At 37.7% G+C, this 24,386-nt stretch overlaps 1 protein-coding gene across 2 annotated transcripts in view; it reads left to right on the forward strand.

The window, feature by feature from the left end:
• The window catches only part of LOC149069554 (uncharacterized), a 232,130-nt gene that overhangs the window by 160,434 nt on the left and 47,310 nt on the right, over positions 1-24,386 (forward strand). For both annotated transcript variants that reach the window (XM_089250180.1, XM_089250181.1), the window contains one exon: positions 21,085-21,162. In XM_089250180.1, coding sequence (XP_089106306.1) covers positions 21,085-21,162 — 78 coding nt within the window. The remainder of the gene's footprint in view (positions 1-21,084; positions 21,163-24,386) is intronic.

The raw sequence follows: 24,386 nt of genomic DNA on the forward strand, positions 1-24,386 counted from the left end.
CAAAAAGCTCCGAGGGGCCAAATGTGGCCCTGCCGGCCATGCCTTGAAGACCCCTGATGTAGGAAATCACAACGCTCCCTTATTGTCGAAATTTCTCAATGATCTGATCGGGTGGTAATAGCCGCTATGATCCATGTATGTGTCGTGTTGCTTTCTCAATGGCTTCCCTATAGTACAAGCACGTGTAAGGTTAAAAAAAGAGCCCACCCCCCATGCCTCCTTCAGTTCTTGGTCAGTTTGTTTAAAGTGACCTCATTTATACAGTTCCTGGGTCGGAATATCTTCACTAGGGATCTATGGAACCTACCATACATTAAAAAGGTATCATAATTCGTGCTACACATTAGATAGTTCCATTCTGACTTTTAAAAATTCTGAATTAAAAAAAAAAGATTTTAGCGTAAAGTGGGGGAGGGATCCTGTTTTAGAGAGCAACTGAAAAAAATGCATGATTTCAACATTACGGGGAAAAGAAAAACGGAGTTGTCCAGTGTCCATACGTTCTGTTAAATCAAGCGAGACATATGGCCATCGTACTTATAACCAGGATGTTTCGGATATAGTTATCGACCGGTTATTTTCATCAGAGTTTTGATGTGATCATGTTAAGCGGCGTGCACTGTATTGACAATAATTGTTTTTTTTTGTCGTGTAATAACATTCAGAGGTACCTCAATATATAAAACCCCTCAAAATTTTACTCCTCTGTACATTTCAATTCTCGTCAAATAACAGGTTAAAGCAGGGACGCGCAACCTTTTCAGTCCGTGTGCCAAATATGCGGTAATTCTGCCACTCGCGGGCCAGAAACTTGTACATATAGGGCGACATGTATTTGACAGAACATTCCCGTAATTTTTGTCATACCAACATTTTCATAAAATGTCCAGTAACCCCCATTCCCTATCTCACCTTGGCTTACTTGAATTTTTGAGGTAAAGAAATTTAAGATCATTTTACACGTGACTTATAAATTATTAATGCTTTTGTCGGTTTTTTTTGGCTGTAATTAACAACTTTACTTGGTTTAGACCTTTTTTTTTTTTTGGCTGGATTGGCAACTTTACATGCTTTAGTATTATTGACAATTTGTTTTTTGATCGTGTTTGGCAACTTTACTTGCCTTTGAAAATTTCTATAATGGACAACTTTACTGAGAAGGACCTTGAATCCTGCTAACTACTCGGCCGCAGAAGGCGGCAATTGAAGGGCCGATTTTTTAGGGCAGCAACTGAAGGGGAGGGGGCGATTTTTTATCACCAAAATATTATTCGCTTACACTCGAAAAGTGTTCAGAACCAGGAGTGCTGGCACTTGACAATTTTTTTCGCAGTAATTGGTGATATCCCGTATGGATTGCGATTTCCCTTATTTTTATGAAGGAAATATAGTCAGTGTCTAGGCATTTATATCGTGTTGTGTGTGTATTGATACTTTCTACCGGAGCGCCTTTTGCAGGCCGCATTTGGCCCACGGGCCGGAGGCAGCGCATCCTAGCATTTACCCTAAGTTCTCATGGAACGCACCTTGTAAAATGGGCCTAATTGATCCGTAGTCACTTCAACTTATAAGCATCTCTATTCCTCATTAAGAAATCTGTTGACACGCTGTAGGAAATCACCATTTATTTTTTTCCCCTTTCTTCAATTACATTTTCTTCGTTTTAATATGATAAAAATTTCTTATATGGGAAAAATGTATCAGACATTTTCCCCCATCAGGAGAAGTCCCTAGAGAAAATGTAGATTTTTGTGATATCATTCGATGGGATTTTTTCTATATCTTTTCTTTTTTTCCCTCTTCCCCCCTATCGGGAGATTTCCAAATTAATTACCGATCAGGTTTGCGGAAGCGCAGCTGCGGGTAAAGTCAATGTGTACTAAAAGTCAATACACTCGTGAGTGACCATAATATTCTATAGATGGTGATTGAAGAAGAGAACGAGAGTTTTTTTTTTAAGGGAAAGCAAGACATTGCGCTGTCGCTTTTTGTTTTACATTACGAAATTTCTTTTTAGTTTCGTGGATAGAAATACACAGGGCGTGTGTGAGAGAGAGAGAAAGAGAGGAGAAGAGAATAAAAAAAATGCCTGTCACCCGAAAGAGCGGTGGGTTTTCGCTCTCATTTTCTCTCTGGAGAGATCGAAGATGTTGCGTTGTCATGGTGACGGACGATTGTTTTCCCTCCTCCTCCTCTTCCTCATTGTTTTACGTTACGGAAGCCAGAAAGGTTTCTCCGAGGGCATGTGGCAGCAGCACCATCATCAGAGAAATTGCAGTCGGCACCTGTGCCTCTCGCTCTGTTACTCAGTCTCGTATATTTTGACTCAGCCCAGTCAGTCAGGACCCGTATTTACTCTCTACCATTTTGACCTCGTCTTCCGTTTCCGCTCTTCTCTTGCTTCCTATTCGTTCGAAATATGTTATTTTAATTTGTTGCGTTATCTGTGATTCAATTTTATTTCTGCAACATGGTGCTAGCTAGTGATGATTTTTTTTCTGACGCAGCAGACATATATATACGACGTATTCATCGCATATACTTTTCCAGAGATCGCTCGCTGACCAGAAACTTGTATATATAGGGTGATCATTGATTTTACGGGTGTATTTTTACGGGATTCATTTTCGTAAATTTTGTTGTCCTATTTGTGGAATTGTTTGTCAATTAAAGGGGCGCTGCACGCAAGAAAATAACAAAGTTTCTTTACAAAACCTTTCTTTAATCTCCCCTGGGTTCGAAAGCTGCAGCCGGTGATTAGTGGCTGAGGTAAAAAACAACTTCTCCAATAATGCTTTACATAGCAATGATTAACGTCACAATGAAAACATTATGCAAGCGCCAGTAACAGGAAATACAGGACTGAGTTGTCAATTGTATACACACCCTTCATTTCATAGGACTCTGATTTGCATATTTCCTATAATTTGCTTGCTTGCAGTACCCTCTATCGACAAAAATTGCAACTAATGTTTTTAGCGGGAAAATTGCAACTAATGTTTTTTATCTTCTATATATATAAAATTGATTTTCTGTGTGTGTGTGTGTGTGTGTGTTCTGTATACAAATCTACAATTTTTGATCAATCGTCACCAAATTTTGCATATATACCAAATGGGACCCGACTTGAACGATAGGCTTCTTTAAAATTTCGTCAGAGCTTAGAGATATACGAAGCCCAGGAGATTAAATATGAAGTGATTAGCCAGACCTACTTTTGAGTTGAGATCCATGCAATAACATTGATTTCAACTTTTTATTTATATTTTCTCAAGTATGAACATTAATGTCTCCTTATTGTTTAACTGCATAAATTCACATATAGTTTAGATTGTTTTAAAATTAATTATGGGCTCATAAAGTACATCGAAGAAATTCCAGTTTAAATAGTGTTTGAAGCAGAAACAGGCAGATGAATAACTAGAACTTCAGAGGGGGAGGGGAATTGAAATACTTGACACCCCTTGAAAAAGAAAAAAAATATATATTTTCATTTCTATGTTTCTTTAAATCTAGATTTGTTTATTTCATGAGTCGCGCAGTAAGTCGCCAGTTGGTTCAACTTGAACACGATTTGTATGTCCCTCAAAGAAAGAGGGAGATATCACGTGATCCATAAAGCCTCATTGAAGAAACCCCGGGCAGCGCCGGGTATTATAGCTAGTCTTATATATAAATGTGAAAGTACGTATGTATATTCTTTATACAAATCTACAGTTTTAGACCGATCGTTGCCAGATTTTGCATATATACCAAACAGGTCCGGGATTGAACCGTAGGCTACTTTAAAAGTTCATCAGCGCTGGGCAAATGTCCGAAATGGGCGAAAAACTGTCGGGCAACAATAGTTTTGGGGCCTCAACAATTACTTTCGGAACGTTTACTTTGGTTACCGTAGTTTCCAACAATGCGTTTCAGACGTGAAGATATGCCTTTACAATGGTTTGTCACACCTTTGATTCTGTTATTATAACAGTTTATTCCTTTATAACGGTTTGTCACTTTTACAATCCTCCCATTTATTGCAGAAAACCCGGGAAGCGCCGGGTATTTCTGCTAGCCTATATACAGGGTGTCCTGTAAGTGATAATGCGGCCTTTATCTTATCAACCGCCCATCGTATAAGTATAGTTTCAATTTAAAAAACTCTGGCACAAAGTTAACACTCGGGTACGAAGTTAAAAAGTTATCATTATCCCCCAACATGCGAATTCAACTGCAAAATGACTCAGCACTACTATCATTTTCACATCAGTTGATCAAACTTGGCAATGGAAGAATTCCCGTAGACCCAAGCACCGGACTGATTACGCTCCCAAATGGATTTTGTCAGTTGTTAAATTCAGTTTAAGAACTTGCAGACAAAGTCTTCCCAAACATTCAAGAAAATCACCGAAACCATGAGTGGCTTTGTGAGAGAGTGATTCTGGCACCGAAAAATGACAGTGTGAACAAGATCAACGAAAGATCAACCGATTTATAAGACACATCTTATAAATCGGTTGACACTGTCACAGACACAGCGCATACAGTTCTGTATCCTGCAGAATTTCTGAACTCTTTGGATATTCCGGGTGTGCCACCACACAACTTGACCCTCGAAGTCGGAGCACCTATAATGCTTTTAAGAAATTTGGAGACACCGAGACTCTGCAATGGCACCAGACTCTGCGTGAAGAAATTGCACAATTACATCATTGAAGCAACAATTCTAACTGGATGTGCCAAAGGAGAAGACGCGTCTTCATTCCACGTATCCCAATTATCACTGAAGAAATGCCATTCACTTTCAAGTGATTACAGTTCCCGGTTCGTTTAGCTTTTGTCATGACAATCAACAAAGCGCCAGGCCAGTGGCAGTTATCAACCTGAGCCCTGTTTTTCACACAGACAGCTTTTCGTCGCCTGTTCGCGTGTTGGTAATCCCAAAAATTTGTAAATCTACACACCAGATAGAAAAACAAAAAATATTGTGTATCTACAAGCGATTGCCTGCAATTTTTAATTAAACTATTTAAAAATAAAAATAATTTTTTCTTACTCAATCAGAAATTTTTTGATTAAGAAATAATTAATAAGTTATACATATATAAATATTTTACGGAGTGGGCAATGTCACCGGGTATCAGCTAGTCTTATATATAAATGTGAAAGTATGTATGTATGTATGCTCTTTATACAAATCTACAGTTTTAGACCGATCGTCGCCAGATTTTGCATATATACCAAACAGGTCCGGGATTGAACCGTAGGCTACTTTAAAAGTTCGTCAGAGCTGGGCAAATGCCCGAAATGGGCAAAAAACCGTCGGACAACAATGGTTTTTGGGCCTCAACAATTACTATCGGAACGTTTACTTTGGTTACCGTGGTTCCCAACAATGCATTTCAGACGTGTATATATCTTTACAATGGTTTGTCACACCTTTAATTCTGTTAGTATAACAGTTTATTCCTTTATAATGGTTTGGCTCTTTTCCAATACTCCCAGTAATTGAAGAAAACCCTGGAAGCGCCAGATATTTTTGCTTGCATGTATACAGGGTGTCCTGTAAGTGCTAATGTGGCCTTTATCTCATCCACCACCCATCGTTGAGGTATAGTTTCAATTTAAAAAGTACTTAAAAGGAGTTTGAATAATATTCGCTGCAGAAGCTGGACATCTGACGTCACTAACGACAGAGAACAACAACTACGACGATAAAACAGGGAATAAAAATGTTCAACGCCAGTTGATGAACTCAATGCTTGCCTCAAATCATCAGCACTCTACTTCACCAAACACCAACTCTGGCCATATCGCTACATTGCAATTTACTGCCATTAGTGAGATGGGTTGGAAGTGAAGGTTCTGTCTATCGGTGGTCGCCTCGAGTTTGTTAGGACATCAACACTCTGGCACGAAGCTAAAAAATTATCATTATCCACCAACATGCGAGTTCAACTGCAAAATGACTCAGCACTGCTATCATTTTCACATCAGTTGATTAAACTTGGCAATGGAAGAATTCCCGTAGACCCAAGCACTGGACTGATAACGTTCCCAAATGGATTTTGCCAGTTATTATATATATAAACTCAGTTCAAGAACTTGCAGACAAAGTCTTCCCAAACATTCAACAAAATCACCGAAACCATGAGTGGCTTTGTGAGAGTGCGATCCTGGCACCGAAAAATGAGTGTGAACAAGATCAACGGAAAAATCCTAAAAATTATTCCGGGAGACTCCACATCTTACAAATCGGTTGACACTGTCACAGACACAGCGCAGACAGTTCTGTATCCTGCAGAATTTCTGAACTCTTTGGATATTCCGGGTGTGCCACCACACAATTTGACCCTCAAAGTCGGAGCACCTGTAATGCTTTTAAGAAATTTGGAGACACCGATACTTTGCTATGGCAACAGACTCTGCGTGAAGAAATTGCACAATGGCATCATTGAAGCAACGATTCTAACTGGATGTTACAAAGAAAAACTGTTACTGGATCATCACCGAAGAAATGCTATTTCACTTTCAAGCGATTACATTTCCCGATTCGTTTAGCTTTTGCAATGACAATCAACAAAGTGAAAGGCCAGTTGTTAGCAGTGGCAGGTATCAACTTACTTGAGCCCTGTTTTTCACACCTTTTCGTCGCCTGTTCGCGTGTTGGTAATAGCAAAAATTTGTACATCTACACACCAGATGGAAAAAGAAAAAATATTGTGTATCCACAAGCGATTGCCTGAAGATTTTAATTAAAATATTTAAATATAAAAGTAATTTTCTCTTACTTGATGCAAAAAGTTTTTTGATTTAGAAGTAATTAATAAGCTATACATATATAAATTTTTTACGGGGCGGGCAACGTCGCCTGGTATCAGCTAGTCTTATATATAAATGTGAAAGTATGTATGTATGTATGCTCTTTATACAAATCTACAGTTTTAGACCGATCGTCGCCAGATTTTGCATATATACCAAACAGGTCCGGGATTGAACCGTAGGCTACTTTAAAAGTTCGTCAGAGCTGGGCAAATGCCCGAAATGGGCGAAAAACTGCCGGGCAACAATGGTTTTGGGGCCTCAACAATTACTTTCGGAACGTTTACTTTGGTTACCGTGGTTCCCAACAATGCATTTCAGACGTGTATATGTCTTTACAATGGTTTGTCACATCTTTAACGCTGCCATCATTACAGTTTATTCCTTTATAATGGTTTGTTTGGCTCTTTTCCAATACTCCCAGTAATTGAAGAAAACCCTGGAAGCGCCAGATATTTTTGCTTGCATGTATACAGGGTGTCCTGTAAGTGCTAATGTGGCCTTTATCTCATCAACCACCCATCGTTGAGGTATAGTTTCAATTTAAAAAGTGCTTAAAAGGAGTTTGAATAATATTCGCTGCAGAAGCTGGATATCTGACGTCACTAACGACAGAGAACAACAACTACGACGATAAAACAGGGAATAAAAATGTTCAACGCCAGTTGATGAACTCAATGCTTGCCTCAAATCATCAGCACTCTACTTCACCAAACACCAACTCTGGCCATATCGCTACATTGCAATTTACTGCCATTAGTGAGATGGGTTGGAAGTGAAGGTTCTGTCTATCGGTGGTCGCCTCGAGTTTGTTAGGACATCAACACTCTGGCACGAAGCTAAAAAATTATCATTATCCACCAACATGCGAGTTCAACTGCAAAATGACTCAGCACTGCTATCATTTTCACATCAGTTGATTAAACTTGGCAATGGAAGAATTCCCGTAGACCCAAGCACTGGACTGATAACGTTCCCAAATGGATTTTGCCAGTTATTATATATATAAACTCAGTTCAAGAACTTGCAGACAAAGTCTTCCCAAACATTCAACAAAATCACCGAAACCATGAGTGGCTTTGTGAGAGTGCGATTCTGGCACCGAAAAATGAGTGTGAACAAGATCAACGGAAAAATCCTAAAAATTATTCCGGGAGACTCCACATCTTACAAATCGGTTGACACTGTCACAGACACAGCGCAGACAGTTCTGTATCCTGCAGAATTTCTGAACTCTTTGGATATTCCGGGTGTGCCACCACACAATTTGACCCTCAAAGTCGGAGCACCTGTAATGCTTTTAAGAAATTTGGAGACACCGACACTCTGCTATGCCAACAGACTCTGCGTGAAGAAATTGCACAATTGCATCATTGAAGCAACGATTCTAACTGGATGTTACAAAGAAAAAGAAGTCTTCATTCCACGTATCCCACTCATCACCGAAGAAATGCCATTCACTTTCAAGCGGTTACAGTTCCCGATTCGTTTAGCTTTTGCCATGACAATCAACAAAGCGCAAGGCCAGTCGTTAGCAGTGGCAGGTATCAACTTACTTGAGACACCTTTTCGTCACCTGTTCGCGTGTTGCTAATAGCAAAAATTTGTACATCTACACACCAGATGGAAAAAGAAAAAATATTGTGTATCCACAAGCGATTGCCTGAAGATTTAAATATAAAAGTAATTTTCTCTTACTTGATGCAGAAATTTTTTTGATTAAGAAGTAATTAATAAGCTATACATATATAAATTTTTTACGGGGCGGGCAACGTCGCCGGGTATCAGCTAGTATATCTATATATATAAAATTGATTTTCTGTGTGTGTGTGTTCGCGTGTTCTCTATACAAATCTACAATTTTAGATCGATCGTCACTAAATTTTGCATATATACCAAATGGGACCCGACTTGAACGATAGGCTACTTTAAAATTTCGTCAGAGCAGGGCAAATGCCCCAAATGGGCAAAAAACCGTAGGGCAACAATGGTTTTTGGGCTTCAACAATCACTTTCCGAACATTTACTTTGGTTACCGTGGTTCCCTAGCAATGCGTTTCAGACGTGTATATGCCTTTACAATGGTTTGTCATTTCTTCAACGCTGTCAGTATATGTATAATATTTATGCCTTTATAATGGTTTGCCACATTTTCAATACTCCCAGCAATGGGGTTTTTTGAATGACGTCATAATCATAATCAGCCTCGCTTTGAGGAGTCAGGAAAAGGGTGATCCTCATAGAAATCAGTGTTAAAATTGCCGATTTTAATGTAGAAATGCGGAAATTGGGTGGGGTTTTCTGTCACATCAATAATTTTAAAAATTGTATGAAATACTCGATTTTTGAAATATTGAGTTTACTTAGAGATATACGAAGCCAGGAGATTAAATATGAAGTAATTAGCCGGACTTGAGTTGGATATCCATGCAATAACATTGATTTCAACTTTTTATTAATATCTTCTCAAGCATAAAAATTAATGTCTCCGTATTGTCTTTTGATATTTATTTGCATAAATTCATGTGGGTTAGGATATTATAAAATTAGTTATGAGCTCGTAAAAAGTAGATCGAAAAAATTCCACAGCTTTAATTAAGCATTTTTTGAAAGCTGAAACAGGCAGATGGGTAATTTGAAGTTCAGGGGGTGGAGGTTTATCGAAATACTTAGCGCCCCTTAAAAAATGAAAAATATATATTCATTTCTACGTTTCTGTAAATCTAGATTCGTTTATTTCATGAATCGCGCAGGAAGTCGCCATATTGGTTAACTTGGACACAGTTTGTATGTCCCTCAAGAAAAAGATAGGGAGATATCACGTGATCCAAAAAAGCCTCATTGAAGAAAACCCGGGCAGCGCCGGGAATTATAGCTAGTGTATATATTTATATTGTTAGACTAAGAAAGCAAATTCATTGTCTGAATTGGAAATTGAAAATTTCAAAACTTTAGAATGAAAAAAAATTCAAATATGAAAAAAAGTCGTAGCCAATGTGTAAGACTCTCATCGGGGGGAACACCCAGACATTGGCTTGACACAGAACGTTTCTGAGAGCATCCCTTGGCCTCCAAAGCCTAAATAGATGCTCGATCACCCGACTTTCTGCTGTAGTACCATTTGAATTCAAAAATATAGAAGAATCAAAATTAAATAGCCAAAACGAAGTTTTTTATTCAAGTTGAAAGAAAAGCAATGTTGCTGTCAAAATATATAAAAATATATAAAATAGATACAGAAGGTGCAAGTACATACCATTTGCAAGGCCTATTAATGTGTTCAAATTTAAAGTGAACAGTTATAGTTATTCTTGAGGAGGAAGTAACTTGCAACCTTCTGTATCTATTTTTATATATTGACTGCAACTTTGCTTTTTTTCAACTTGACTAAAAAACTTCGTTTTGGCTATTTATTTTGATTATTCTATATTTTTGAATTCAATGGTACTATAGCAGAACGTCGGCGTCTTTAAATCGAGGTCTTTCTTTTGCGAACCTCATTCAAAACTTTACCAATTTCTTCAATTATTACAAATTTTTAAACTATTTGCGAACTTATGGGACACTTCGTACATAATAACACGCATTCAAACTCAATCGGATTTTCCGAGAAATAACACAAAAAAAAAAAAAAAGACGCTCAAAATACTAAATATCTCGCCAAAAATTGTGTTTACAAATTCGTGATTGCACAAGATCAGTGCCAAAAAGAGCCAGTCGCGTCTGGACATTTGACATTGGGGAGTAATAAATGAGGTGACAAACTGATGGATGACTACGCAAGTTTGAGTGTAAAATGTGCTTCTGGCGAAATAATATGCAATGTATGTGACTCTCCCCCCCCCCCCTCCCTCCCATTCGTGAATACGTGCTCGTTTGAGTAGTTCAATGCTGAATCACGAGAAGAAAACTCACATTTTGAAATATAAAGTCGGTCCCGCTTACACGAATAAAATCCTCCAGCACCATAATTTCTCTTCCACAGTTAAAGTTTTGCTTAATACGGTAATTTCATACTCTTCCCCACTTGATCGGATATTACGCTTCACATACGTCAACCGTTAATACACGTTAAACCACTACAGAGAGAGACAATGTTTCTTATTTGATGAAACATTTGAAATTAATGGAAAATACGTTACTGAGTTAAGATTAAAAAAAAAACATTCTAGAGTAGGTACAGCACATACTAAGTTGACAAGTCTTCAATCAGTACCTTTAATTTTTATTTTTGTTCTCTGATGAGCCAATAGAAAGCGCTAATTTTCCTAATGTAAAGTAAAAGTTTTAGGTTATGTGATCATTGTAATTAAATAAAACTTTCATTTCATTTTTGATGTTTGATTTATTCGAGAAACACGCCTACTGTAGGAAGTGCACCAAAAAGATGTGTTGAGATGTGTCCTGAGTTCGATACCTGACCAGTCCTTATCGGAATCCTTCTTGATATGGAGGCATAATGGTGTAACGGTGACGAGACGAGACGGTCGCAGAACGAATTCTTGGGTGTTGGCACACCAACCTCTCGACCAGACAAAAAAAAGTCGAACGCTTGCGTTCGAAATCAGCAACAAGCAATAGTATAGGTCCCGGTCTAATCAGCCGTTTAGTCTGCAGGAAATGGTCGTAGTGCGACCAAAAATGATCAGATTGAATAATTAGGTAATTTACCACCCGTATCATCCCAGAAAATTCAAGTTGGGTTGGAATATGCCGTTGCAAAACGTAAAAGTGTACGCGTGTCTGTTAGTTTTGTGTAATTAATACTCAGTCAACCCGTCTTTCACATTGAAAGTGAAAAAATAAGCAATTGCAGTCTGCCCCGCTTAAACGGATGACAAAGGTTCCAGCCCATGATATCTGATCGAGCGGGGAACAATCAACAATTGCCGTTTCATATCGTTATTATAGTTTTCAAAATGTCTTATACAGAGCGCATAACTTCTTGCGCATAATCTTATCATCACCCACCGCAAATTACTGGCGAATCGTTGATTCTAGAGGTTGATCCTATTAGAAAAAGTATCCAAATAACGTGTAGACCTCAGATAAGTCATTCATATGGCAAGGGGTTGGTTATACAAATACAAATACAACGCCACAACAGGAAAATTGCCCAACGAGGTGGCTGACTTAAGAACATCATGGATCCCCGAGCCCCTACCTACTACTGCTACACCACACATGCACCCCCCCCCCCCGCGGAACCCCCCCAACGAATCGGTACATGCGGGAATGTGAGTGTACGTGTAGTGCAACCTGACGTAAAGTTTGTTTCTGTGTAATGCTTGTTATGTGTAGTGCTGTCATCTGCCCCCCAGTTTTACTAACTATGAGTGAAGTGTTACGGTTGAATGATTTACCGTTGTAGGACTGTTGCTCTCTGTGGCGAGACTTTTTAACGGGGAGATCGGCTCGCATTTGCGCCTTGAAGTTGGGAACCACAGAAAACCAACTTCAGCCGACCACCACTGTGGGGTTCGAACCCGGATCTTCGCATCACGAGTCCGGCACTATAACCACTCGACCACCACAGTGGCATGAAATTAAAAAAAAAAAAAAATTAAACTTTTCATATGGCCTCCCTGTGACTAACAGATTTTGGCAAAAATCTTAGTTACGCCATCTGCTATGATGAGAGCAGGGAACTCTTACCATCAGCAGAATGTCCAGGAAATCGGTCGCTATGGCCAAGGAGTAATGGTGTGTTCGGGTATCATGCACAATGGCAGAACTCCGCTTCAAATATTTGATGGAGATATCGTTATTGCACGGACATTCTCCTGGGTCATATCCCCGTCTTTTACGATGTGTAGTTGTCTAGACTTTCCGTTCATGGATGACAATGCCCATCCACATACAATGTAGTGTCCAAGTTAAGATATTGAGCGCATGCCATTGCCTGCATATTCCCCGGACTTAAATTCCATTCAACACGTCTGTAATGCACCCGACAGACGTGGGGTGCTCCCCCCCCCCCCCCCCCCACGAACCGTATAGGAATCCAAAATAGTCTTAAAGGACGAATGAGACGAAATCCATCATGCTCTCGTCAACAATTCAGTGGACGGCATGCATACCTGATACCAAATGTGCATCAGTGTCCGACCGAGGAGGTCACACTTCATACTGACGAATTGTACTTATTAAGGCAATAAACTTTTAATCGGGTTTTTGAGCACAGGGAGTCTGTACAAGAAGTTTATTTTCTTATATTAATAACTATAAAATCCCTTGCCAAATGAATGACTTATCCGAAGTCTATATAAACGTTATTTGAATCCTTTTTTTATTTGAAGTATTGTCTCTAGGATTAACGGATTCGCCGGTAATTGGCGGCGAGTGCTGTTAGCTATGCACCCTGTATAGTTTGCAATGTCTCAAACATCGAATTGTTCCTTTACTGCAATCTGTGTAATTATGCTTTTGAAGCAGAAAAATTTTCAGTTTTCTAAATGTTTGGTGACTTTCTGTGCTTTTTGCTTAATTATGACGTCGTTGATTAACACATTTTTTTTTCTCTTTAAGCATGAAACCATTGTAATACAGCTTGGTTTTGATACTGTAGAAATTCGACTTTCTCTTCCGTTTTGTTTTCTGTACACACTTTCCGTTCTTGCACCAATCTCTGTTTTTCATTTTCATCTAAATTTTTCTTAATGCTCGATACTTGCGCTTTAGAAATTCCATGCTGTTTGGGAATTTCATCTTGAGTTGCTTTTTATTGCATCCAAAACTTTCAATTTGCTTCACAAACTCAAATCCTTTCTTTTCGCGATCATTTTTTTAATTTTAAGACATTTTGCACGAAGCTTCGGCGTTTGTGCAGACTTTTTTTTTGGAGATCTTTTACTTTAATAAAAAAGTAAGCACTATCTATGGGCTTAACTGAGAACAAAAATGGAAGGACATATAATTAAATCTGAGAAAAACGATGATCATAACGACAGGTTTAAAGTGTACAACGCCTCGAAAAGAATTTAAAGTGATTTAAGTTTGCACTTAGGGGCCATTCAAGTATTACGTAAGCAGATTTTCAGCCATTTTTGACTCCCCCCCCCCCCCTCTCCTCGTCAGCAAAATTTCGTTAGCAGCTTAGAATATTTCATATCTTCAAAAAGGGGTGGTTGATGACGTAAGCTACTTTCAAACCCCCCCCCCCCCTTGTCATATCAAAACTCAGCAAATCCACAACCCCCCCCCCCCGATGCTGGGATGACGTAATACTTGAATGACCCCTTATCAGTGGAAAATTTTGAAATTTGCCAGATGGTTCCTTCCTCAAGTCACAAAGGAAATCACTGGCGTTGTATCCGAAATAAGTGAGTAAATCGTCGTTATGTACATTACTGCGTGCATACTTATGTTCTTAAATTTGTGTTCTAATTGCCGCATTACTATAACAGTTATAGTATTTTTGCTCAAATTATTAGTGTGTGTGTGTAAATAACTAATTACATTTCTCGTGAATTTAATCTTAATTAATGATGGATTTTTCGTTAAATTGTAATCGGTTTTCTCGCAATGATTAAAGCATTCAACTAATAAAATAAAATTTGTTGCATGGCCTCCACATCCTGGAGCGGGGCCCCCGTCGGCTGAGATCTTTTGCGGGCCCTTCGGTCAGACTTTTCACGGGGGCCCCTTCTGTAGTTAATTTATAGCGTAAAAAAAGCAAAAAATGATGAGAACTGTCCCAGGCATCAGAGCTAGAGCCCTGTCACCCCCCCCCCTTGTGCCATGATTTGCTGAGATGATTTTACTCCAAGTCATTTGTTTGTAAAAATTACAGTTTTTTACCTTACTTTAAATTAAATGCTTTACATGAAAAGTGATGTTTCATTTTGTATTTTAGTTACCTGTTGCGGCTCTTATTGACTGACATCATCCACCATCGCCTTTTGCGCTGCACTTTATTTTCTTCGCACACGTTCTAATTCTTCGCCACATATTAGGGCATAATACGCAGCAACGAAAAAACGAGCAGTCTTCCTTCTCTATCCATTTCGAAACGTCTGAACGTTCCCTGTTTTAGACTTTTATTATCTTTTACTTTAATTATCTCACCCTGCGTCGCGAACCAAGTAATCGTAGGATCCGTCCTTATGTGACCCCCGGCATGTTTGCAGATCACTTGAGTAATCCGCGACACCATTCCAAATCACTCAAGTGGACTGCGGCGACACATTTGCAAATTACTCAAGTGGACTGCGGCGACACATTTGCAAATCACTTAAGTGACCCACGGTGCAGTTTCACATCACTTAGGTAACGTGCAGCACATCCCTAGCTCACGTAAGTGGCCCACGGCATATTTACAGATAATTTTTGAGTAAGCCCGCGACACAGTTCCAGATCACTTAAGTGACCCGCGGCATATTTGCACTTCACTTAAGTGACTTGCGGCACAGTTCCAGATCACTTAAGTGACCCGCGGCATATTTGCACTTCACTTAAGTGACTTGCGGCACAGTTTCAGAGTACTTAAGAGGACAGAGTTGTAGGACCACGTCACGAGTTGGTCGTGATACGTTCCCAAATCATTTAGGTAATCTGCGGCACATTTACAACCGCGATGCTGTCACAGATCACTTTAATCGCAAGCGACACGTTTTCAAACCAATTAAGGTTGAGCGCCCTTGTCTCAGACACTAAGAGACCCTCCAAGTCCAAGTTTTTCGTAAATTTTAACTGGCAAAATATCATTTTGATCATTTTTGTCGCACCACGGTCATTTTCTGCGCACGAGGGCTAATTAGACCGGGACCTACAATCTATTGCCGATTTCGAACGGCAGCCTTTTTCTCTTATACTCAGAGGTTGGCGCGCTAACCCCTCGGTGTGGGACTCCCTGCGGTAGCAGTAGTCCCACATTTTTTCTGTGGTCATGTCGCCGTTTCCGTTGAACCCCTGCAGCAGGAGAGTTTCGGACAAGGGCGAACCGGGTATTGAACTCGCGACACCTCTAAACATCCTTTGGGCGAATACCTTATCAACCTGGACTACCCGCACCCAAACACTGGCTAAATATTTCCCATAATTTCCAAATGTTTTATCTAATAAAAATATTATACACATAGTGGTTAATATACATTTATAGATTTTGTGTTTGGTTAATATAGCGTGTGTGTGTGTGTGTGTGTGTGTGTGTGTGTGTGTGTGTGTGTGTGTGTGTGCCTACATTCATAGCTTTTGTGTGAATCACAATATTCGATCAAACGGGGAGAAGTTGTTGACATTATTCTAATAAGCGGGGAACTTTAAAATTTTCTCTATAAGAGAAATTTTGCTTCTAGAAGATTTATCCGTTACCCGATTAAGAGGAACTGAATGCGTGTGTTATGAATGAACTTTCGTGTAGGTCAGCTGGTCACTTTAATAAGACCTCTTTTGGACGAAAGTTATCTCACAAAGCTTGAATTCGGAAAAACAACTTCTGTGCTGTCGCTGGGATTGAAACGCCGGTGTGAATATAATCCACCCCTGATATTTACGCGATCGTACAGTGGCTATCGTTTAAGGCTGGAAACTAAATAAGGCATGTTACAGAAACCAAACTTGATGAACGTTAATGGAAGAGGAAAAATAACGGTTTCGTTAATAAATTGGTTGACTTGTTTATCCCGTTAAAAATTTTCCGGTTAAAAGAAATGGGGCGCGGGGGGGGGGGGGGGAAAGATTTTTTGATTGGATATAAAAAAACAGACGGTGAAATTTTCCGATCGCCAAACCTGTCGCTGTTGGCGACAGAAAGCCTCTCGGCACTACCGTGTTTGACCACAAGGTTTCGGTTTTTAAAAGCATTCGACTTCGGTTTATAATGTCCGTTCCGTAGGATGTGGAAGAAGGATGTTGCCATCGACCAATAAAAGATCCCGAAGTGATCCTTGGATATCGGATCGGATCCTGAGATATTTTTTCTCTCGGCGTTTCACGGTCGCTGCCAACGACAGCCTCATTGGAATATCGGTAAAAATTTATAGTACAATGTTTATGTTATACGCGCTGTTTACGCTATTTTTTCATTGTAAGATGTACAGTAAAAGTGTCCGTTATATAGCAACAGTACCAAACCACGAGGAAAATTGTCACTATAACTGACCACATTATAATGGAATTTCCATTTTTTTTTGTTCTGACCAGGTTATAAAACTGTATGAAATGGATTCTTCATCTGCATTGAAATGTTTTTTGGATCATTTCGTTTCAATATTAACAAATGAACTGAACTCTATTCATGAAACTGATTTTTGGGGTCTCACAGCCGTTAATTCTCCAAGACAATTTTGCATAGAATTTCATATTTTCAAAGGGATTTAGTCGAACAACTGAACAATTGAATATTTTCAATTATTGTATCACTGTCCGCTTTTTCCACATTCCTATGGACTCGTCAACATTTTCCCGCTAATCGGAAAGTTCCTTTAGCACGATTTTTTTCAGTCATTCGGAAATGAGTGTTTCCTTAGGCCCTGGGAAAAGACTAAAGTCGAATATAATCATCACATTACCCATGTTTATAGAAGGGAGGGGACGACGACGACAAAAAATAGGAAGCGGGAGATCAAAACGATTTGAATTTTCTGGTCTGTCCCTTGTTTGAAGTATCCCGGAGTAATTTTTACGAGTAGCATGTGCCGTGATGAGTCATAATGTGTAATTTTTGAGGAGAGAGAAGGAATAACTGGCTTTTTTTTTGTTGTTGTTGAGAATCCTTTCGACGTTATAGCGAATGCTTCCTAATTTTCAACTCGCTATAACCGAATAATTTTTTTGTACCGTTAAGGTTATCTATTTGAGAATCACTTGCAAATCACCCGTTATAGCGAGATTTTCGTTATAAGCTGTACTCGTTATAACGGACTTTTACTGTTGCGAGAAGACTTATAGAGAAAGATATTTACAATGAATGTACATTCGAGAGAAAGAGAGAGATTAAGGAATGAAGTTACGATAATTAAATTATACTAAATTTAAATTGTTGAAGATTATCTAATCGGTCCAGGGAACTTCTCTTTGTGTTTCTTAATAAATCGGAATTTTCTAGCATTTTATGCAGTTGATATTCAAGTTACTTAACATGCATGATAATATCAAAAGCCTTGGTGGGTTCTTATTTCCGCCTTATATGCGGAGTATAAACAGAATTAAAGAATCGAAAACATGTTTCTCTTTGACGATAAATTTGATAAATCGGTAATTATGCATAATCATCAATCGTCTCGGGAAGTTTGATAAATTTCACCGCTTTTATCACTTTCACCGCCGATTATGCATAATTCCCGTATGAAGTTGGTAAGTTTGATAAATGCGGAAGAAATCATACGGAAATGCAAATTTAATTGCCGGGGAACTCCTTGCATCTGTCAACAAATCAGAATTTTCTACCATTTAATGCAGTTGGTATGCTTGTGAATATGGTGTACCCACACGTGATATTATCAAAAGCTTTGGCGGTTTTTCCAGCCTTGCATATGAAAAGTAATTAAAAAAAGTGAAAATATGTTTCTGCTACAAATGGTAAATGTGATGAATCTGAAATTATGCATAATTATCAATCGTCATGGTAAGATTGGTAAATTTTACCGGTGATTATGCACAATTCCCAAATGAAGTTGGCAAAAGTTTGATAAATACTAAAGAAATCATATGGGAATAACCACTTCTATTTAACCACTTATCAGTACATGATGCGTGCACTACACACGTATTTTGCCATAAAATAAATCCTGCTAAAATAAATTGAGATTAGTGTGAAGAAAGAGAGAATTTTTTTTTTCTATCAGCCCCTGGTTTTGTCGGTTTTCTTCATATTTAACAACATGTGCGAATATAATCAGCATTACACTAGACTGAAGTTCATGTCAAATGGTAGACAATTTAGATAATTCATTGACGATTTGTATCATTGATACGACGACGGTGCATCAATTAAAATTAACCATTAATCACACTACGAATAAATATTCATAACTTCAGGTTCTTATGACAACTGGCCCTGTTTATTCCAGCCCCCATCCTTTTGGTGTACGTATCAAATTTACATACTCGTTTAAATTAACGCAAGGTGGCAAGGGGGAGAGAGAAGGAATGTCATTCGTAGTGTCGCGCTTACAAACTTTTTCCCTTTCATATAATCATATTTACCAATACGAGCGAGGGGATTGCACATAATCACCGGTAAATATGATAAATTTGCAATACACGGAATTTAACGTAATGAGAACATATTTTGATGGTGGTGATAGGAGAAATGAGAACATACATAATGATGATGGAATGAGGATTATGGATGAGAAAATATTTGATGATGATGGGAATGAGAACATTGATGATGATAGGGGAATGGGAACATATTTTGATGGTGGTGATAGGAGAAATGGGAACATATTTTGATGGTGGTGATAGGAGAAATGGGAACATACATAATGATGATGGAATGAGGATTATGGATGAGAACATATTTGATGATGATGATGATGATAGGGGAATGAGAATATTGATGACGATGGAATGAGGATTAGGGATGAGAACATAATATATATGATGATGATTATGATGGAATGAGGATCAGGGATGAGAACATAATATATATGATGATGATTATGATGGAATGAGGATCAGGGATGAGAACATAATATATATGATGATGATTGGAAGAGGAATGCAGACGAGGACATGATATAATGATCATGCAAAGGAATATGGGATGAAATGGAATATATGATGATGATGGAATGAGGAATATGAACATATTTAATGATGAGATGGGATATGAGAACATATATGCTATGACAATGGAAAAAAAGAGGTGCGAATATATATGATGATGGAATGAGAAATAGGGATGAGAATTCTGTGTATATTTGTGATAATGGTGTGAGAGATAGTGGTGGAAAACGATGATAATAGGATGAAGAATAGTAATGAGAATAGATGCGATGATGGAATTAGAAATAGGGATAATAATAAATGGGATAAAGTGAGATGAGAAGTAGGGATCAAAATAGAGGATGCTCAAATTTTTCAACACAAACTTACCGAAATTGGCCAGTGGTTACGCATAATCACGGTATCAATAAATTGTCATTCTTTTCATCGTAAATTAACACAGATGAAAGAAAAGTCTGCCAAATACCTGAAATTTATGCTCGAAGAAAAGAACACCTTGGCCGTGATTTCAATTGCGAAAATTCTAGAACTCTCGTAACCATGCACTTTTAACACCTAAAAAAACCTTCGGATACGATTTCTTTTGAAAATTCGTAACATTTCTTTTTATGTGGAACTTATAAGCTGTATTTTATGAGACTGCCATATATAAAGCTTCATATACACGTATGTATATGCACACACGCTGTCAAAAGATATGTACCATAAATCAAAAATTTTCGCTGTAGAATACAGAAGAACATAATCCTGGATATCTGTCAGAAGCACTCCGTGGAAGGAAAAAAAAAAATCCATAAATTTTTTGTTTTCTCTTCTCTTTAATCTCGTATTTCCGTATTATATCGTTGTTATTGACGAATGAAAGGTATTCGAAAGACTGGAAATCCTAACAATAACGTCCAGATAAAACCCGACCCGCTCGTATTAAAAGGTAATGAGAAGACGGAATAGTCTTGTTTTATATAGGGTGTAGTGTTTTTCGGCCTAGAGGTTCGTTGTAGAGGTATGGCTATACTTTAAAAGAAAATGCTCAAAATGTGTTCAGAAATCATCCCGTACCAATTTTAAGAGTGAAGATAAAGTGGGTTACAAAGTTAAAAAAAAAACCAAAATCTTTTACGGTGTAAGAATCTAATTATCTAAATTCTTATATCAAATATCTCAGCGAATATTGCACTTGGGAAAGTGAAATTGTTTTTATTGGGCTCAGAAGAGACAGGGCATCAACTTTCTAATTGAAAGTTAGAGGACAAGGGGACCGTATAAAAATTTATATTTCATTTATTTTTTTATGCAATGTTGTTTTCACTCTCGAAACTGGTACAGGGTAATTTTTGTACGCCTTTTAGGCATTTTTTTAAATTTAAATTATACCTCTACGACGGACGCTTGATGAGATAAAGGCTGCATGACACCATTGCATGTCAAAATTATGTATATACTCCTTGTATGCAAACAGGTACGATATTTATATTATAATTGTATGGTTATATGGTGGATTCGAGAGTATTTCACTGTGAGTGTAATTGACTTCTGAAACTTTTAATTTAATGCCATTGCGAAAGACTGTATCAAATTAAATCAAGATTAATTTTGTTCTTCTAGGATACGCGGACGCATGTTGTGGCCGAGCTGTACGACACTGAGAAGTCCTACGTCGAATCCCTGCACATCCTCGTTAATGTGAGTATGTGTATCGTTATATTTGATGCTTTATTCCAGGGATTTTCAATTCAAGGCCCGCGGGCAACATAAGGTCCTTGGAGCTTTTTGCAGTGGCCCGCCGATGCAAAGACTTGGATAATTACGGAATTTAATTTTCATTTAAATTTCATTTCGGTGTTGATCTCCGAGCACGCTTTTTTCATCTTCCACTTCGTTAGCTAGCAAATGCTACTCGAGCCATTCGATGTACAGTACCCACAACTTTTGACCGAACGATGACGATATCTTAGGTTCTATTTATTGTAAAAGAAAAAAAAAAGGTACCATTCTTCTTCGTTTAAGATCTTCCATAAGTGTATTGAGTTTATTTTTTCTTAAGGGAGAGATGTTAAAACTAGATCCAACTTTTGAAAGTTCAATAGCAACCCCATTTTTTTTCTTCCATATTTGGATTTAGTATCTCAAGAAATGCCGAAATACCAAATTTCATCAATTTTGAACGAACAGTTAGTGAAATATAAATGATTGAAAAACTAATGTCGTTATGTTAAACAGAAACATCTTGTTTTTGTGCATAATTGCTGAAATAATATAGGTATCTTATTATTTTTCATTTTAAATGATAGATTCCAACAGACCAAACATAATTTTACTACTCATTTGGAATTTGGATTTTTTAAAATATGAGTTATGAATTATTAAAACATGTTTAAAAAAATTATGAATAGAAGCATACATTAATTTTTATTTCATTCGAGTCAGCATAGCCGAAACCCAACAGAATCAATTTTCATTCAAATCTGACCTCTATTTCGCAAGATATGAGCGATTATATGACCCAAAATGACCACTTTTAGGGACCATATACTAGATATAAATTTAAAACTCATTGAAAAATTATGCGAAGATGCTCAAAATTATGCTGAAATGGGCAATTATTGTTTTAAGTATACGGTGATACGATAAATAAGTCATCCATCCAGTTGTTCAAACATTTATTTATTTTTAAGTATTCGAGTAAACAAATAAACAACGTTTATTTGTAACACTATTTCAGAAATTTGTTTCATTCTTTAGACAACATTCATGAGCTGAAATGGTAAATATAATAATGTGCAAAGAATTCACAAATTAATACTATACAATTATATTGATGTTTTTTTTTTTTTTCCAAGCAGAGCACAACTCAGGTCTATTGCCATAGGCAATTTACTACCTAGTGAGTTGTGCCGGAATTATGTGTGTACCTAACAGTCTGAGTGCGTATCTAGTGTTGTGTATGATTTTTCAGTGCTGCCATCTATATCTCAGAAGTGAAGTGAGTGATGTGTAGTGACTGAATATTTGTACTGTTTGTAGGCCTAATGCTCTCTGTGGCGAGACTTTTTAACGGGGAGATCGGACGACCCCCACTGTGGCGACGGTTGGGCTCGAACCTGGATCCCCGCGATGCGAGTCCGTCACTATGACCACTCGACCACCACAGCGACTATATTGATGTTAATATTTATGGAGATAATAATCAATAAATAACGGTTCTCCCAATAGCGTAAATCATCTTTGTATGCGCCAAGTTTAGGGAAGTGGCTCTTGGTGGAGTCGTCTCTGCTAAAGCCACGGCATTTCGTTTCATTCGTATTTTTTTTAAGCATTATTAAAAATTGGAGAATTGCAAAATGAAACAAGGTTATAACATAAAATAGTGCAATGTTCGACGGAAAATTCTTATTTTTCTAAATCGACGAAATTGTCGTCACAAACAATTGCTTTGTGCCACATCGTTTGAAATAAATATGGTATAAATATTCGTTTCAATCATGGATATAGTCACTAAAATGAATAATAATAAAAAAAAGTTTTCACCTCCATAAAATAAAAAATATTTATTTTTTAACAGCACTAGATCCAAACACTCGCCTAGCATATGGAGTATTTATCGTTCGGAACTTGCTTTCCCCTGCAATCAACCTTCAAAATTCAGTTTCTCAATGTTTAGTGTCCCCCAACACATTTTCACTCATATCTCTCTCATTTTTATACTTACAGCAATGAAATTTTATTTTTTGGGTAAATGCAATGCGATAAATCAGATAGGATGCAAACAAATAAAGGTTTATATTGAAGATTTTTAAGTTTGAACAATAATAAATATGTAGATGACCCCTCATCAAGACGAGTTGCACATAGTCGGGTAGAAAATCACAAACCATAATTTTTGGTGAAAACCGCTTCATTCTACAACTTCTGGATACCAAGATATCGCCATCGTTCGGTTAAAAGTTGTGAGTACTGTACAAGTCAAAATCTTCATTGGCATCATCGTAAATTGACAGCTAACCAACTAGGCCTACTTTCGAAATTCTAACTATAGCGTAATCTGTTTCTTTTTGAGCGCGTACACACAAGGTTCGATTTATTTACCTTTACCGGAACACTTCCTCGTCACCATTATTATAAATAATGTTTCAAGAACTGGTTTAATATTAATAACAGATTATTTATTGCATTATCTAAGCACAGGAGTGAAAATGCCCAAATCGCTTACTTGTTGGAGACACAAAAACGTGGTGTTTACAAAAGGCTCAATCGGTTTACGAGGCTCAATCTAAGTCATTCTTATCAGTCAAAAAAAAAAGAAAAGTATCTTAACAAACAACAGTAATTAACAACAGTCACTTCAAGGAGCGAATGTGAGCCAATCATCAGTTTTAGGAAGTCTCTCCAAAGAGAGCAATCAGGCCTATAACATTTGAAGTTCACATACAATGCAAAGGTTAAATAACCTACCAAATTTCAGTCGATTCCTAGCCCTACTAAAAACACGTGTTCATTTGTGTTCAGAAAGTGCTGGCTATCTGATTTCCAAATTAGCAATTAGAAAACTCAATTTTGGAATGAATGCATTTCTCAAATGTTGATGTCTGCCGTTCAGTTTGACGATAATTCTTTTAATGTGGTAATCTGGTTCGTAGTTGGAAAACTAAAAGAAATTTAGTAACATCTGCAAATATTCGAATAAGTTCCAAGTACTACTACTTCGATGCATTTTTCAAGGCCTCACGAATGTCTGAGAAAATTTCAATGCAAAAAAAAAGGAGAAATAAGTGGAAAGAAGATATCAAAAATTTAAGATTTAAGTCTCAAGTCTCAATAGAGATGCAGTCTTTAAAAATTTTATATCTTTTGAATTATTTACTACATTTCCTTACCATTATTTCTCTTTCTTTTTTGTTCTGAAGAAA

Source organism: Pholcus phalangioides, unplaced genomic scaffold (assembly GCF_987345545.1).
Source record: "Pholcus phalangioides strain wild (caught in Gottingen) unplaced genomic scaffold, Ppha-v1.0 ptg000022l_1, whole genome shotgun sequence".
In the NCBI taxonomy this organism is placed as follows: domain Eukaryota; kingdom Metazoa; phylum Arthropoda; class Arachnida; order Araneae; family Pholcidae; genus Pholcus; species Pholcus phalangioides.